Source organism: Trypanosoma theileri, assembly GCF_002087225.1.
Source record: "Trypanosoma theileri isolate Edinburgh chromosome Unknown TM35_Tth_7_V1, whole genome shotgun sequence".
NCBI lineage: Eukaryota > Euglenozoa > Kinetoplastea > Trypanosomatida > Trypanosomatidae > Trypanosoma > Trypanosoma theileri.
The window spans coordinates 864,194-881,849 of record NW_021639849.1 but is presented as its reverse complement, the minus strand read 5'-3'; the positions used below and the strand labels follow the sequence as shown (position 1 = coordinate 881,849).

The 17,656-nt window shown below is 41.0% G+C and overlaps 8 protein-coding genes across 8 annotated transcripts; all 8 read right to left on the bottom strand.

Annotated features, from left to right (window-relative positions):
- Positions 1 to 128: 128 nt before the first annotated feature.
- Positions 129 to 3,401, bottom strand: TM35_000074880 (ubiquitin hydrolase; the record flags this gene model as incomplete). The annotated part of the gene is made up of 1 exon (XM_029023934.1): positions 129 to 3,401. The coding sequence occupies one exon, from the start codon at positions 3,399 to 3,401 to the stop codon at positions 129 to 131; it is 3,273 nt and encodes a 1,090-aa protein (XP_028885130.1).
- A 669-nt stretch (positions 3,402 to 4,070) lies between these two features.
- On the bottom strand, positions 4,071 to 4,802 carry TM35_000074870 (uncharacterized protein; the record flags this gene model as incomplete). The annotated part of the gene is made up of 1 exon (XM_029023933.1): positions 4,071 to 4,802. One exon carries the CDS (start codon positions 4,800 to 4,802, stop codon positions 4,071 to 4,073), a length of 732 nt encoding a protein of 243 aa, XP_028885129.1.
- Positions 4,803 to 5,371: 569 nt separating this feature from the next.
- TM35_000074860 (Zn-finger protein) lies at positions 5,372 to 7,057 on the bottom strand (the record flags this gene model as incomplete). Its single annotated transcript, XM_029023932.1, has 1 exon — positions 5,372 to 7,057. The coding sequence occupies one exon, from the start codon at positions 7,055 to 7,057 to the stop codon at positions 5,372 to 5,374; it is 1,686 nt and encodes a 561-aa protein (XP_028885128.1).
- Positions 7,058 to 7,749: 692 nt separating this feature from the next.
- On the bottom strand, positions 7,750 to 8,748 carry TM35_000074850 (AUT2/APG4/ATG4 cysteine peptidase; the record flags this gene model as incomplete). The annotated part of the gene is made up of 1 exon (XM_029023931.1): positions 7,750 to 8,748. The coding sequence occupies one exon, from the start codon at positions 8,746 to 8,748 to the stop codon at positions 7,750 to 7,752; it is 999 nt and encodes a 332-aa protein (XP_028885127.1).
- A 556-nt stretch (positions 8,749 to 9,304) lies between these two features.
- On the bottom strand, positions 9,305 to 9,880 carry TM35_000074840 (uncharacterized protein; the record flags this gene model as incomplete). Its single annotated transcript, XM_029023930.1, has 1 exon — positions 9,305 to 9,880. The coding sequence occupies one exon, from the start codon at positions 9,878 to 9,880 to the stop codon at positions 9,305 to 9,307; it is 576 nt and encodes a 191-aa protein (XP_028885126.1).
- Positions 9,881 to 10,347: 467 nt separating this feature from the next.
- Positions 10,348 to 14,076, bottom strand: TM35_000074830 (uncharacterized protein; the record flags this gene model as incomplete). Its single annotated transcript, XM_029023929.1, has 1 exon — positions 10,348 to 14,076. One exon carries the CDS (start codon positions 14,074 to 14,076, stop codon positions 10,348 to 10,350), a length of 3,729 nt encoding a protein of 1,242 aa, XP_028885125.1.
- Positions 14,077 to 14,387: 311 nt separating this feature from the next.
- Positions 14,388 to 14,705, bottom strand: TM35_000074820 (uncharacterized protein; the record flags this gene model as incomplete). The annotated part of the gene is made up of 1 exon (XM_029023928.1): positions 14,388 to 14,705. One exon carries the CDS (start codon positions 14,703 to 14,705, stop codon positions 14,388 to 14,390), a length of 318 nt encoding a protein of 105 aa, XP_028885124.1.
- A 587-nt stretch (positions 14,706 to 15,292) lies between these two features.
- On the bottom strand, positions 15,293 to 17,533 carry TM35_000074810 (uncharacterized protein; the record flags this gene model as incomplete). Its single annotated transcript, XM_029023927.1, has 1 exon — positions 15,293 to 17,533. One exon carries the CDS (start codon positions 17,531 to 17,533, stop codon positions 15,293 to 15,295), a length of 2,241 nt encoding a protein of 746 aa, XP_028885123.1.
- Between the last annotated feature and the right edge of the window lie 123 nt (positions 17,534 to 17,656).

Genomic DNA, 17,656 nt, shown 5'->3' with positions numbered 1-17,656 from the left:
ACCACCACAAACACAGAAAAGAAAAAAGTATATAAAAGTATATATATATATATATATTCTGTTCTCTTTCCTTCTTCTATATAATGACTGTACCCCTTCTCCTCTCCTCTCTTCTCTTCTCTTCTCTCTTAGAGTGCTGATGCCATTTCCCCACTACTCGCACTATTCCCACTACCGCCGTTTTCTCCCACGGCTGCTGCTGTTGTAATTGGAAAGAGCGGAGAACTCGCGGCGCCGGTGGAGGCCACAGGCGAGGCGGCAAACGTGTCGCGGCCCTCCGGCACGTACCAACTCGTCTCGACGCCAGTGGCGAGAAGCCGCTCGAGGACTGTGTCGAATGTCCCTTCACTCACCAACTGCTGATATTTGCGGTAGAGACGGAGTGACGTGCGGGCGTCCTCGACGGAGTCGTGCTCATCCTCCTGCACACGCTCGCCCAAGACATGATAGGCAAGGAAACGAAGAGAGAGATATCTCCCGCCGGGTTTGTGAAATAAAATAAGGGTGTCAATCATTTGGTCAGCGGGAACGGCAATATTGCATACACGGAAATCTTGAAGAAGACCATGTCCAACAAAAATAACACCACGATCTACTAAAGCGCGTAATTTTAAATAAGTCGCCTTCAGACTCGTTAGACATTTAGAAGACTTTAGTGGATCTAAATCACCTGGGTAAATACCACTGTATTGTGTTACATAGTCTTCAACCGTCTCTGGTGTGTGTACGTAGTCATCCACAATGACACGTTCATCCCCTAAAGCACTACTAAGCACACAGCTCAATCGTGCTAATGCCATATGTGGTTTTTTCTGCGACTGACCTGGTATCTCTGTTTTAATACACTTACTACTCCAATTAAGCATCACATATTCAGCATCAATCGCTACTAAATCTTTAGGTTTAATATCAAAATGTGATTCTAAGGGAGATTTGAAGCGTTGTGTAAATGGGTTACGTTGAAGTGGTTTTGAGAGAACATCATTTAATAGTAATGGTCCAAGTTTCTCAAACATATTAGGAGCACGTTTACCCTCAAGTGTATCACATGGCATCCGAGGTAAATTCTGAAGTGCATAATATGCTATAACTGTACGATGTGATCGGAGAGCAGGTATTAAAGCATCTAATTCTTGTTCTTCCATTGGTGTAGTTACTCGGTAATCATTCACCAAACTAAATCGATCTCCCATTATACGCTGATGACTCACAAAATTTCCAGTGTCATCCGCATCATCAGAAAGATGAATTATATTGCTACACAAGATATAATTAAATTCATTTTTGGGTTCACGAGTAATACAGAGAGACATTGGTGGTTTCAGTGTTCCACCTTCTGGATTAAGCCGTAATACAATTATAAGTGGTAAACGCTGAATTCCCATACGATCATTAGAAGTCTCAAGTTGTTTAAGAAGATGTTGTAAGCCTTCATTAACCTTTAACGCAGAGGAAGGAACATCCCAGTAAAAGTTTGGCTCTACATGCTCCTTACCAGAAGAAGAAAATACTGTACCAAAAAGAAAGCTAATAGATTTCTCAAAATCTAAACATGGTTCTTTGTGATCCATAAAAGGATAGGCCTTTTCATCTTGAAGAGCTCGATCAATAGCTTCAAGTAAGACATTTTGTGCTGTATGCATTCTTTTTACGGCATCATCTCGTGATTTTATAGGTTCAAAAAGAGATGCCGTTGAACGTACTCTGTACATGGTTCGAATTAAGTTTGAAACCTGTACAATTGGATTAAGACCTGCTGAAGATACCATTAACATATTTGAGAATATAAATGAAATCTCACAAGCTATACAATATTCCCTTGAGCATAAATGGTGAAGAATAACTCTTCGAATAGGATAGTCTGGAGGATGACAAAGGTAAAGTGATTGCAATAAAGCAGTAATCCAACATTCCATAAAACTGTTGTCCAAACCAACGATATCTCTTGGTACTTCATTAAAGCTCCCCCAATCAAATCGTTGGTGAGAACTGTAACAAACTTGATTAGCAGGATCAAGTGGGGCATAGTCCATAGATTCACCACTTCGTAAACCAAAATTATACCGTTTTTGATCTTTCTTTTTCTCTAAAAGAAGATGTTGCACAGCTGATGGATCATCACCAAGTTCAAGATTATATGGAAATGGATTTGGCAACTCAGAGGCAATTTTATCTTTTGCATCTGGTAAGTAAGAATCAGAACGTAAAAATCCCCAACGATTCTGTACAATAGATCGTGAATTCACACAAAGACAACGTGTTGGTGGGGCAACAGATAATATCATATAATTATCTGGAGGCCAATTGGATGCAAGCTCTTCAGGTGGTACAGATTCATCAAAACAGGCGGATGTATCTCCCTCTTTTTTTTCTTCCCAACTCTGTGTAAAGACTGGACTCACTGGTCTTTGCGGCTGTTCAAATCTTGACATCACATAATCTTCACGAGTTGCCGGATGGGCAAGTGCCACAAAGTAACCCTTATCATTACCAATAGCTGCACACATTCCATTTGGTGAAACAGCAACCGATGTGCAGGTATCATCGATAAGTCCATTTGAACTATACACAGGTATGGTTTGGTCTAATTGAACAATGTGAAATCCACGTGATGTTAACACAAATGCACGATCAGCTGAGACTCCAAAGGAATCACGGTAACGGCGTACCTGTGAAATACTATCAGAAGGAATACTTCCAATGGTTATAACAGGTTCATCCATTTTACGTACATCATAAACACGTACACTGCTCGTTATTGATTTTTCCACTACAGCAGCAATAACAGTGTTATCATATGCATCCATTGCAAGAACTCGATGACGTGAAGGAGGTACAGTTCCCACAACCTGAAGCTCTTTAGCATCACGAACAACAATACTACCAGATGTGTTACCTGTGATAATCCATTTCTCTGTTTGCTGTAGAGCTACAACCTTTGACTCATTAAGAGGTACAGTAATACTTAACCCTACTCTTTTATCATCAATTGTCATTCGAGTCAATCCAACATTTCCAGTAAAACTCACAACTCCTGTCTTTCCATTGGCGTGAAAAAGATCAATATAACTCTGTGATTGCGGAGGCAATGGACAACAAAAATAAGACGCTCCTCCTCTCTTATACCCACGAATAACACTGCGATCCGCAATAGTCGCAATCTTTTCACCACTACTACCACCCTGTAGAAAGAAAATACCAGATATTGGTCGAGTCGAAGCTGAGAAAGATGAGTATGGTGTCCATGTAAGTGTATTTGTCTGGCTTTGAGTGGTAAAACTCATCAATCGTCCAAAACTATCACTTACCCATAGTAACTCTAAGTCTGGGTCAAACTCTACGGCGTTGATAATACCAACAGATGCCTGTTCGCTGCCACGCAGCTTCCAATGCACGTTCATCTCTCCTCGTCGTCAACTACTCCGTTTTCCCACTCACTCCACTCGCTTGTGGTGAGAGGAAGAAAAAAGGGAGAAAGAAAGAAAGAAAGAGACAAATAGAGAAAAGAAAAAGAAAGAAAGAAAGAAGAGTGAGTGCGTGAGTGAGTGAGTGAGTGAGATTATATGAAGAGAGGGAGTGGCAGAACAAAGAGGCTCTGAATGTGCAAAAACCCACAGAACTGACCTCTGCACAATATGCACTGACGCCCTATAGGCCCGCCCCCTCGCGAACTCACTCACTCCACACCTCGTCGCTAGTCTCCAGAGCTGCCCAGGGAAGAGAGATTCACAGCAGTGAAATGATAGTCACGGCAGAACGCCGCCACTCTCTCTTCACTTTCTTCCGCTTTTACTATTCTTAAAAAGGTAAAAACGATATAAAACGAAGGAAAAGAAGAAAACAAAAAAAAAGAGTTAAAGAAGAATTAAGAAAAAAATAAAAACAATAACAACCACAAATAATAATAATAATAATAATAATAATAATAATAATAATAATAATAATAATAATGAGAATTATTAATCATATGGATGAAACACTCATACAGAGAACCTGCAAACGAATTAAAGACACATATACACACACAAAAAAAAAAACCAATACTCTGTCAACGTTCCCATCATCCACGTTTACCCAAGAGGATCAAATACAATTTCACCGTTAACTTGATTTCCACTTGTTGCTAATGCAGACGCTAGTACGTGGAAACATGGGAATTTGTGTACAAGTCTAACTTTCGCCACAGTATCAAGGGATCGAACTCGTTGCAAGTCCACTATTGGGTCACCTGTGTACCCGTGTCGAAGAAGAGTTTTTCGCAAATCTAACAATTCAAGTAGTATATGCATTTGAGTAGTGGCATCCCGAAGCTCCGTTCTTACAGACGCAACCTGAGTACAGAGATCGGCAGTCTGTTCTATCATATCTGTTGACATTGTAGGTTGTTGTAAACGTTCCAATACGATTTTTCGTAGGTCTGCTACTTCCCGTTTAATATCCATACTCTTGGAATCTAATATTAACTCAGAACTAGAAGTATACTGTTGTTTTGAGATATTATCTCGAATTTCGTTAATGGCAGATGACGTGCGTTTAATCGTATCATGAAGAATATCTGCAAAGTTGTATGATACCGCTGATAACTCTTGCATATATTCCTTCTTTACAGCTTTTATTGTGTTGACCATATCATCAATGCTTCGCTGTTGACGGGCAAGTACACCCAATATCTCTCCAAGAGCCGTGGTGAGAAGTACAACAGAGGATGGTGACTCCGAAAAAGCATGAAGCAACTGCTGGGCGCTAGAAATGTGTCTGTGTTCTCCTGAAAACTCACTGAAATGCATGTCCAGCAATGACATTTTTTTTTTTATTTATTTTCTTTTTAAAGAAGAAAGAAAAACAATTTACTTTCTCTCTTTCTCTTTCTTCTCAGACTTCTAAGGTGGTGGAAAAAGTGAATAATAGATATATTCGTTAACGTTAACCGTACTCCTATAGACCTCCACTTAGACTATGCAGCAAGACGAAGAGGAAAAGATGTTATGCATCTTCGCAGGATAACATCTATATCACCAGGTCAGAAGAGATAGTCATTATCTCACATGATGGAGATACTCTTAACCAGGGGGGGGAAAAAAAATGGTGTAGTTGACAATGAAAAAAAGTATGTGAAGACACCGTAAAGAGGAAATTGAATTCGCTGCGAAAAAGAAAAATAATAATTATTTAATAATCAAGCAAATTCATTCCTTTTTTTTCCCTTTCGTTTTTTCTTTCTTTTATTCCTTTTTTTTTTTTTGTTTCTCTACTTGCTTTACACTTCACTTCCCTTCCCTTCCCTTCAATTTTCAATCTCACTGTCTCTCCTTTTTTTCTTTTTCTTTTTTTTTCCCTTTCCTTTTTTTTTTTTTCTCTTTATTCAAGTTCCTCAATCTGCAGTAGCTGTAGCAGCCTCTGTTGTTGTTGTTGTTGTTGTTTTTTTGCGCCTTTGTACCTTACGTGGTGCTTGTGGTGTTGCCTCCACTGGTTTCGCCTCCTCCTTCGATACAACACTCTGTTTGGGTGAGGAATCAAACGTGCGAACAGGCGCACGTGGATCTTTTTTGTGGTGTTTTACGGCATGTCGATGTAAATCCTCATGACTAAGAAAACAACGATCACATGTAACGCACCTTGCGTGTGTTTGTAGTCCAACATCTGTCAAATGAATAGTTTTGTGTTGTTGTGTAATGTGTTCTTCTAGTGAGTAGACATCCGCAAAGACGCGCTTACACGCAGGACAGGGATGAGCCTGTGTGGAGAGTCCATGTTTGCTCAACATATGTCCGTATAGACCTTTAGGAGATGAGAAGCCTTTTTCACAATCGTGGCACCACCAACAATTACTCATAGATACACGACCTTGTCCTGTTGTTGTATCTACTTGATCGGCATGTTTACTCTTAAAGTGTCCATCAAGAGCAGAGGCAGAGGCGAAGGCTTTCTTGCACACTTTACATACAAATGATGGGGCTTCTTTCTGCATTCGAATAAGACGATCTACGTGATAGGCCGCATCCTCAGCAGGGTGTTTAAAGCGGATATGTGAAAAGAGTGCCGACGGTATCGTATACACCTTTGAAGAAGATGGACACAAATCACAAATAACATGTATACGTTGATCAGCACCCTTTGTTGCCTCTTTTGCTGAAAATTGTGCAACATCCGCAATGGCCGCTTGGTCTACATCCGCCGCACCCACAGCCGTACCATCTGGGTGACGAGTCTCCAAATGCTGCAGTAAGTCTAATTCACTCTGGAATGTTTTGCCGCACAATTCGCATGGAAATTCTGTGTCTGTAAAGACCAATTCTTTCATTGCGGTAGCCGATACAGTACTATTAATAATATTAGTAGCAGTAGTAGTAGTAGTAGTAGTAGTATTCGTAACGCTAGATGATACGGTTGTTGTTGATCGCGGCGGCGGTGGTGGAGGTATTGGTCTGTCCAAGTTGCGGGGCACAGAGATGCCTACTTGCCGCGGTGCGCCGACTGGAAGCGGACACTTCTCTGCAACGACTTCCACGCCTGCGAGGCGCCGCGTGGGCCGCATTTCATCTCGCGTGTTGTTTGTTTCGTCCTGCGGGCCGCGCGGCAGCAGCGGGACGTGTTGCTCGACGTCCTCCAAGTCGATCTCTGCATGCACGTCGGCAACGTGGCGGAGAAACTTGTCGCGTGTGGGGTACACCTCGCTCCTGCGATCACACCAGTTGCATATATATCCGGTGGGCAGAACGGTGGGGAGGAAGTCCAGCACGCGGCGGCCGGAGGTGGTGAGTTCGATCTTCTTCAGCGGCACGCCGATGACTTTCTCGTAGAGGGCGAGCCGCTCGCTGCATATCTTCCGGCAGTGCGATTGGCTCAGCTCGCGGTGGGCGGTGGTGAGGTGCGTGAGCATGTCGCACATGTGCGTGATGCGGCCGCAGATCGGGCACGGCGCGTAGGCGAGATCCTCGTGCGTCTGCGAGCGCGGCGCGGCGAACTGCACGGACGGAATCCGCAGAGACGCGCAACAGCGGCGCGGCATCCACCGCAGGCGGGGCGGCGGGAGGGAAAACAACACAAGACGCCGCATAGGACTAACACAGATATATCTACAGATAATAATAATAACCACAAATATATATATATATACTTAGATGTGAAAAAGAAAGAGAAAAAAAAGAGGGGAGGGAAAGGGAGGAGAAAAAGAAGACACGAGTCCCTTTTGGCTTAACTACAAGCCAATGAATCTCCTCCACATTAGTTGAGATGAATAAAATATAGAAAGAAAGAAAGAAAGAAAGAAAGAAAAAAGCGTAGGGGATGGTTACAAGAAAATACAAAACATAAGAAAACACAGAGACACATACGGAGATTAATATAGAGAAGAAATAAAATACAATATAATATATATAGGTATATATGCAAAAAGAAAACAACACTTGAAACTCTTTATTACCCACCCCACTGTTTTTTTCTTCTTCGTTTGATCAAGATGCTATCGCAGATATACCAAACGAAAAAGAAAAAAAAGCGCAAAAATAAGATATTATCAGATCCGGGATTCTTTCATCCAGCCATTCATAATAGACACACATACACACACACGCAAAAATAGAGAAATAGAGGAAGAAAGAAAAGCAAGAATTTAAATAATAATAATAATAATAATAATAATAATAATAATAATAATAATAATAATAATAATAATATCGGCAACAAAGAAAAGGAGAGAAAGAGATCCATACACAAGGAGAGGTATACAGAGACACAAAAAACAATCTGTTATCGCTCAGAAGCATCATCATCACTAGGCCACTCTACTAACATACTTGGAGTCGCGCTTGGCATCTCACCATCATTTATGAAAAACAGTTGTTCCATGGAGCGTTTCCTCACATCCTCCACACGACCGCGCAGTTCCTGCCATTGGGAAGCCGAATCCAAAAAAAAACCAAAAAAGAATGATGTATCAACAGAGTCCCACCGTACAGATCTCACTAGACTTGGTGTTGCCATCACAACTCCCGCATCATTCGCATCACACGAAACTAGAGCCTTCTGAGTCATGCAATGCGGATCAAGATACAAGAGACGTTGACCCCAGCTTCCGATAACGTAATAACTACGATTGGGCACACCTCCCACCACGCCAATACACGAAGAAGAATGAAGAATATGTTCCAATGCGAAAAACATCATTTGTGTCATCAGTCGAGATGCCCCACACCGCAATGGAGTTAAAATCAATACAGCTCCTTTTTCCTCCAACTGTGATTCCACTTCCTTAGCAGATATAGATCCATTGGAGCTAATCACAACACTCATAGGACGAGACAAAATTCGTCGGTCAAGTGCTTCATTAACACAACATCGAATTGCCTCACAACCTTTACTAGGTGACCAATACTTTGGACTAAATGTATCTGAACTCTTTAACGTCGCCTGTACCATACTATGCAGTGAAAAGGGGGCTTTCTCTACAGAATCAATATCTCGAAAGTACTCCAATTTGAAATCACTTGCTGAATAGCGGCTTAATGCTTGGGCGAGTAGCATCTGTGAGGAGCGTGCCAGACAACCCCAACCTTTATCAGAAGTAACATTAGATCCCGGGAGTGGATCAAAGTCTGAGCGATATGTTAAGAGAAAGAAACCATTACGCAACAGATCGCTAAGCTCACTCTCACTGTTTACAAGGCGTCCAAGTATTTGACACGGGTATCCCACAGCAGTATTTTGACTGCTACAGCCCCCTTCCAGCACAGAGCGTAAATAGTGCATTTGTCTTCGTTTTTTTCTTATTTTTTTTTTTCTTTTTCCTTTTTCCTTTTTTTTTTGTTTTTTTTTTTTTTTTTTTTTTGCTATTATTTATAAACACAGACACTCAAACAGTGGCACCCAAATAAACTGGAGGATATACACGTTTCAGATAGTTCTTTTGAACCTCAATTACTAAAACTGTGAGAACCAAAGAGGAACTCTGACACTGGGACCACACACACCCAAATGTGAAGAGGAAAAGAGAAAAACAAAAGAAAAAACAAGAAATAAAGGAGAGAAAGAAATATATAAATTTTAATACAGCAAAGAACATAAAGATAAGAAAAAGAAATAAAAAAAAAAAAAAAAAAAAAAAGAAAAAAAAAAAAAAAAAAAACAAGCAATAACAACACAACACATCACAACACAAAACACACACACACACACACTAATGGATATATATAATTTGTACAACTGCAACACGCACGGACAAACACGATTGCCACAGATATGGTTTTCTCCCCTTTGCAAAAGGAACGGCGCTCAAAGTTGTATTCTTCTCATCTTCTTCTTGTTGTTAACTATTTGGATCAAACAAAAACTCCATCTGATGGCTGTGACGAGGGAAGAAGTGTCCTGTTAGTCTTGATCCAGTTCGATGTGTATTTACGTACGAAGTGTGCCATCGCCGCGTGGGGACGCGGATGTCTCTACCGAGGGCGCAGGGCACACACCACGCCTTTCCATCTTTGGAGTAAAACTTATTATGCATCAGACGATACTTACAACGCCAACACTTGAAGCAGTGAAAGTGAAAAAAGTACCCCTGCTTTGTCGGAACAGTGGCATTACCCGCTGGGATCCACACAAAGCTATTCATGTCACTATCATCAATGGGCTTTTCACAGTTAAAGCACGCCGTGTTTGGTGGGACCAGCATAGGCCGGTCCACATCCTCATTGTAGGCGGGGAAGTGCGGCCGGGATTTGCACTCGTCGTGCGGCATTGCGGTGAGATGGCGGGCCTTTGACTGCGTCCACCAGCGCCTACTGTGTTGGGTGCGCACCTTGTGGGCCTGCGTGGGCTTGCCGTGCATTGCCCGCACTGCGGCGGTGAGCAGCGGCGGGGCCACGCGGAGATGCCGGCGCAGCATTGATGGGGAGTTTCTAGAGATAACGCCTAATGGGTATAGGGGCAGACTGAGAGAAGGAAAGATATATATATATATATATATATATAGGAATAGTAATAGTATTACAAATATGTGAAATGGGGATGCATCATGAGAAGTAAAAGAAAAAATAATAATAATAATAATAATAATACCGTATAGGGTCAAAAGAGAGAAAAGAATAAGAAGATTAAACTTGTTTCATTGTAATTGCCTTTGTTACGAATTCCCTCCACAGAAATACCACCAAGAGACCCCAATAAATAAATAAATAAATAAATAAATAAATAATAAAGAAGACCATACCAATAAATTATGTTTGGTTGTGAAGAATATGTAAAAAAAAAAAAAATAATAATAATAAAGTAGGGAGGGAGAATGCAGACATAATGTGAAGAAAATATAATTTACTCACACATATTAAAGAAAGAAAGATGAATCTATCCTGTTCACCCATTGGAAGTGGAGGTAATAAATTCCTTCTTCTTCTTATAACCATCCCGTAAAGCGGAGTAACTGTAAAGTAGAGCTGTTAGTAATGCAATAAGAAAAAAAATTATGGAGAAAATGATGATAGACAGATTACTGTTAAAAAATATGAGTCCCTCACTTCTTCCATCCACACAAGAATCTATCGTAAAGATTAATGGTGTACTCGGGGAAAACGCCTTGATACCACTTACGACTGTAAGATTTAATGTGCAACTACGACCTTCTTGAACAGGTAATAAAACACCATTATCAAGTGATAGTACCCGAGATACATTCCAGTTACTATCACATTGAACAAAGGCATGTATAAACGTTTGGTTTAGAGATTCACGAAGAGTATTTAATTGTTCATCCTTTAACTCAACAAGTTGTAAGGTGTCCATGGCATTAGGCTGTAATAAACTGTATCCTGTCACTTGTAACCATATAGAGTACTGATCCTTCGCAAGAGTGGTAGAGACGTTAACATTAAGATTATTGGATTCAAGCGGTGGGGCACGAAAGTTAAATGTGAAGTGTTGTTTAGACTTTGGACTTTCGAGAAAAGGATACATCTGTACAGAGCCGCTGATAGTACACATCTCACCATGAAAACCCAATGAATCCTTTAACAATACTTCTACAATAGAGTCATCGGGGGAATTACGAATGGTGAAGGAATTAAATCCTGGAGTACAGTCCACAGATGCCACCGCTTTAGGACGCAATACATTCACCGCATCTGTTGGTCGAGTGTATTCATTCACAATAAAATGAACCAGTGGTATAGGAGATGTCGAGTTTGTGAGTGGTAGAAAGATATTATTTGTATTCATCATCAGAATAGTCACTGGAGCCCCATACCCGATGGAACGCGGAATACACTCCTTCTGATTATATCTCATATGCCGAGTGGAGAGGCACTGACAAAAGGCATCCTCATCTTTAGACATTTCATCCGGCAATAAAGCATAACTCCCCACTGGACAGGGAAAACATCCCCCTTCATCACGATCTCGCTGGGAATAGACTCGACAAGTACGACCAGGCAAGAAATAATTATTACGGGATTCCTGTTGAAGTTTATTCGTCAATCGAGCAAGATCCATCATGGAGGTCGCGGTCGTAAAGATAGCCGCTGCAAAACTTGTATTGGCAGGAGCCGCCATTAAAGATCTATTCGCAGGCAACTGCAAGAGTGAAAGAGGACGGTTCCGTAATAAAAGTTCTTTCATCTCTCCAGGAAGATATTCAAAGTAAAGTGGAAGTTGATTGGAAGAAATACGTCCAAGAAATTCCACCTGCGATTTATACGCCGCCTTCCATCCACCCATTGTTATCTGGTATTGTGTAGAAGTGTCTGCACAGTTCCCCATAAGAAATTCCTTCACTCCACGATGAGGAATTGGTGTACCAAGTATATCGTCATTTACAAAAAACGCAACTTCTTCTAATATTGGATCCCAAGATAAGGTTAAGTTTAACTCAACTTCTTTACTCATCCCTGTACAAGTGGAGCATCTCTCATACAGTGTCCAGTTCGCACTAAAAAAGAGGTCTGAGGAAAAGGAAGCATTCCAGGCCAATTGCATTTTAATAGCTGATACGGACGATATTAATAAGGTGGGATCAACGTAAGAGATAAGATACCATGACCAACCATTTGGTATAATAGAAACCAGTTCATAGGCAATAGATGTAATACGATGTAAATAGGCTTCACCATAGTTTTCTTCATGATGTTGGCGTATTGTATCAACTGAGAGAACTGTTGAAAAACGTATTGAAAATCCATTTGTATTGGATCCACACCACTGTAATGGAGATGGAAGTTGAGAGATTTTTTCTGAAATAACACGTCGACGTAATACATATGAACAACTCTCTGGAATATTTGGTGCCCCACTTCCAACAAAAGAATGATATGGTAACAAGAGAGGTCCAATAAGTGTATTTGGTACAATACAGTTAGCCAATACTTCATTATTCATATAATATCCCGGAACAAAATCACACATTCCATTTAGTATAAACATATATGGATCAATACAGTGATAATGACAACTTGCAGGGGAAGAAGGTCTCAGCCCTGTTGGCACGTAATCGGTACCACTTGGCTTGTTAGCGCAGCTGTGAACCACTCCATCTCCTGGACAGTAAATAAAAAGATTTTTCTTATTAACACAATCCCTACAGTAGAAATTATCCTCTACAAGTGCAAAAGTTCCCACTGGGCACTGTTGAGTCCCATTGGATAAATGTTTATCCCCTACACTCCCCACAACTCCTGTAGGGAATGATGGAATTTGATCTTCACGGAGTGGAATGTCAATAAGGCCCGTCTGAATTGCTGAGTTCCGCGTCTGCACGGTATCAAATCGTATTGGTTTACTGGATGGCCATGCAAAGAGATACTCCATACGCTGTGCATTACTTGTGCTTACTACTATAGTAGTAGTAGTAGCAGTAGTAGAAGTAGAAGAAGAAGAATTATGATACATGAGAAAATTCCATCTTGTTTCCATTACATCTTCTGTAAAACAACTGGCAACGGATGGAATGGTTGGAGTATCTTCGAGGAAAATACCACCAAGACATTTCCAGTACGATGGATTTGCAATACTCCGGAGTTGATTCCATTCCTCTTTCACCACTTGTTGTAAGTATCTCAAGTTTCTATCTACAGTCGTATTATCCACAGTTTCTAAAATCCCTAATGTTCCCGTATTCTGCAGATCATCCTTCATTTGCAAGAAATTTAAATCCTCCATAAAAATAGCGGCAATAGCAAATGAGGCAGTGGCACAAAAAGCACGTTCCATTAATAAAACTTCTTCTTCTCTCTTATCTTTCTTTTCAGATACAAATAGAGTAGATATACTATGGCGAACCAAGTCCACAATATCCTCCACGGTAACTTTTTGTGGTTTCAACAGCCATTGAGGTAGTACATACACTGCAGAACACGCTGAACTAGTCGTTGTGTTTAACCACGACTGTAAAAGTTTCCACTTATCATCCACCACCACACGATGTTTCCATAATAACGCATCCACTTGTTTCTTCATATTAAACACAACTTCTTCATATTCTGAAGAAGAAAGTTCAGCCTTATTTTTATCCAGATGTAACTTTGCTTGCCGCATATCAATTTCAAAACCTGCAGATTGTGCTATCATTTCCCGCATATTAGCCCGTTGTGGAAGATAACGAGTAATGTAGATTGCCAACATCTCCACTGCTGTGGGTGCGGGAGTGAAGAATAACGATTCCCGTTCCCCGCGAAGGCAATCATCTGCAGTGGCGTTAAGAAACGCAAAGCAGGGTGGTTGATGTTGTGTAGATCTATCTTTATTGTGTACATAACAACCCTGTAAGGCATCCAATACGGCAATGGGCTCCAGTTCTCCATTCTCCGGACTGTTGGAATCTCTCTTCTCATAATTACTTATCTTGTAGAGAAGACCAAACTGCATATCAAAGTCCGCAAATGTTATTGGATGTAATGACTCTTGGCGTGGGAGTACACAAACAGATGTGGACTTGCCGTTTCTCATCATTGTGTAGACTGTGCCGCCCACTCCGCGGTGTGGGGCCATCGCGAGATCCAACCACAACATTGTGTCTATCCCAACAGGGGGCGGCTCAGCAGAGGCACTTGTTGTGATGAACACAATGTGAAGAAAGGCCAGCACACAGAGTAACATCTTCAATGGCCTTTGTAGATATAAATGTGTACAACAGTGGAGAAAAAAAAAGAAAAAAAAAAGAAAAAAAAAGAAAGAATAGGAGGATTTAAAGGAAAAAGAATATATATATATATATATATATATATATATATGACAATACAGAAGAATAAGAAGAAAGGAAAAGAAAGAAAAAAGGGGTTAAAGTGGTTTCATGTATTACCCCACCACCCCTCCCATATATTTGTTATGTCCTGTGCGCTTGAGAAGGGTTATATATACATACGTATATATATATTTTTTTATTTGATCTGTGATATAGCTCATTGAATTCACAGGTACTCCCCACGCAAAAGACGACGATCTCGCATGGGGATCTGCTCGGTAATATCTACACCATTCTCATCCAGAAGACACTCATCCATCAACAACATATCTTCATACGGTAAACCAAATGAATTCCAATAGTGATGGTTCAGGCGATCTGCGTCCACATCCTGCATATCAAAATAAGTACTTGTCAACTCATCATTGTTGCTATCGTGTCGATTATTGCGTGTACCGCGAAGAGACGTGAAAAGCGTTACACATCCTGCGGTCACATGACGATCTAATAACGCCGAACTCAAACATGATACGCGTCTTATCATTCTCTACTGTTTTGTTTTTGTTTTGTTTTCTCTTCTCTTTCTGTTCGACCGTATAGCCTCTATTTTGTGTTTATCTCTTATCCCCTTTTCAGTTTCTCTTTTTGTTTACTTTTTTTTTTTTTCTTTCCGTTTAAACAAAAACAGATCCCGCTGCCTGTTCGTACGGTCCTGCTCGCCCTCCACACACACTTATTGCAGCCTGCGTCTCTTTGCTGCGGCAGTGCCACGAGATGGACGTTGCTTTATTTACAAGAAAAGAAAAAAAAAACAAATAAAACAAGAGAGAAATGGGTTTAATATTAAGAAACAGAGAGTTAAAGAAGAAAAAAAGAGAGAGAGGAAGAGAGGAAGTACAAAAAAAAAGGGGTATGAAAACAAAAACAAAAAAGCAAAGAAAAACACTTAATACACAAATGAAAGAAATAGATATACATATATATACATATATGTATATATATAAAGGAGAACATACCTGTTTCACTTTCTCAATGAGTAGGAGAAGAAGAGAAAAAAAAAAAAAGAGTTCCAGAGGGTTTACCCTTTCAGTATTCACATTTTTACATAATTTTTTTTTTTTTTTACAAATTTCATGAACATTGCGTCCATGATGATCCAAACATGCGACGTATTTCTGTTCGGCGAGTCGTAACAGAAGAACAAGTGGCTTCAAGGAAATTGGCGGCAACATCTTCAGGATTAAGTGGACGTTTGGGTTCACGCAATGGGGGAAATACACTCTGTGTGAATGGACTCATCTCAGCACTGTGATTTCCACCACTCGTCTCATCTAAAGCCGCCAAATGTCCTTCTGCCGGTAAAGCAACGGCCGCCAAACACTCCGCCGTGTGCCGCTGGTGTGGAGGCACTTGATTGAGCACCCAATCCAATGTACGCAGTGGCAGACTGGGGAAGTAGACTCCCAGCAGTGGATACACCTGTGAGATGAGATCCTTAATAAAGAGTCGTGCCAAACCCCCGTACGTGGTTCGCCAAAAAATAGCAAGTTCTGTAGAATAAGGCAAGTAGACATCACGGCATGCGTTTATAGAATTATTAGTTCGCAGTGAACCTCCTGCTTTTGTTGATCGCCTTCTCGATGAGGAGACGGTTGTTGTTGTTGCTGTTGTTGATGATGTTTTGCGACCCGAATTGCGTTCTAGTGTAAATGGTTCTAATGGTGGTAATCCCGTTATTTTGGCAACCACGCAGTTGTAGTGTACATCCCAGAGATACACATCGGCATCGCAAAAGAGTAGAAACATAGACAAATCCCCAAGTGGAATCAATGCGCGTAGATCTCTCACATCCCGCAGATAGTGTGTTGTCGCCCAATTGGTAAATGCTGCCTTTGGAACACCACTAGCATGCGCTAATATGATAGAACCTCCACCTATTAGTGTGGCCACAACAGTCTGAACAGCAGTTGAGCGACATCCAATTGGAAATGGAAAAAGCGAATGGAGTCGCATGGACTTTCCGTAAGGTGGCAACATGGAGAGTACAGATGTGATACCCCGTCCATCCATTAAATACACTTTACCATTACTGCATCCCACTGCCACCACTTCACTATCTGCAGAGGCTATAGAGGCTGTCACAATATTATCTGGTAGCAAACATTTTTGAATAGCTTTACCGAATTGGAATTGATCTTCAAATGATGTGGATAACCCTATTTTGCTATCTAATTCTTTCTTTTTTAAACCAGCTGTTTCGGGTCTACCGCGTCCTATAGATTTTCGTCTGGTGCCAGGACTTCCAATAGGGTGTTCAGAAAGAGAAGCAGATGAAATACCTGATAACTTCTTTGAAGTAGAAGCACCAATTAAGAGTTTAAGTTCATCAGAGGTGCCTGGTCGTATTCTATCACTTTTACTGATTATACTCAAAGAGCAACGTGTATAGCTATTACCATCTAACCACACCAAAAGAGAGATTGGGTAACGACGAGAGTACATTGCACTACATGAAGTCTGCGATGCTGCTGACATGAAAACGGTATGCAAATGTCCTTGGGCGGTTTCAGGAATAAAAAACATTTTTCCTCGTCTATTACTGGTGTGAGATCCCTCCTCCAATAAACGATTCGCAATTCCTAGTTGGAATCGTTCCAGTTCATCATCTTGTGCAGCACGTGGTACCTCAAGTGGTGGCAGTTGCGCGATATTAATAAGTGCATCATTATTAAATCCCACTGTAAGGTATGATAAACATGGTGATAGTTGCAAAGAACTCAAAGAAGCACCTGATGCCCACTCTGATAGATTTAATTCCACTACCCGCTGCCGTACTTTTCGCCTTGATGCCAATCCATAGTAGTTGTCCTTGAGAATCGACACTAAACAGACACAGACTACTTTACTGTACCCAACCGCCACCGCCCACTGCGTCTCACTCTGCGGTGTGCAACTGAGAGTCACAACTTGTCCATATTGAAAACCATCAAGAATGGGGACTTCCACGGTTTCACACACACCATTAGTGTGGGTACCCTGAGTTAGTGTGACCCGACCATCTGAGAAACCACACAAGGTGATGGAATAGTCGATAGAAACGGCGGTAAGAAACCTTCGGTTGGATGAACTTCGTCTTGTATTTGTGCTTTCATATTGGTAACTATAAAGTGCATTGCGCTCCACCTCAACTGCAGATACAACCACAGATGGTGGGGCATCTGCTGCAATGGTTGTACCAAACGTTTCGGTGTTCTTCTCGCCTTTGGATTGGCGAGAGGCCGTTGCCTCATCTAATGCGTCATTCACACATCGCATAACAATCTTTGAAAAGAAACGGAATGGCGGTATAACATCATCATATAGATACTGCATTAACTGAATGAGTTATTGGCTTCCCTTTCTGTGGCTTTATGGATATTGTTTTTATTTATTTTGTTGTTGTTGTTATTTCAGGTTGCAAGAAATGAAAACAAGAATAATAATATTAATAGAATA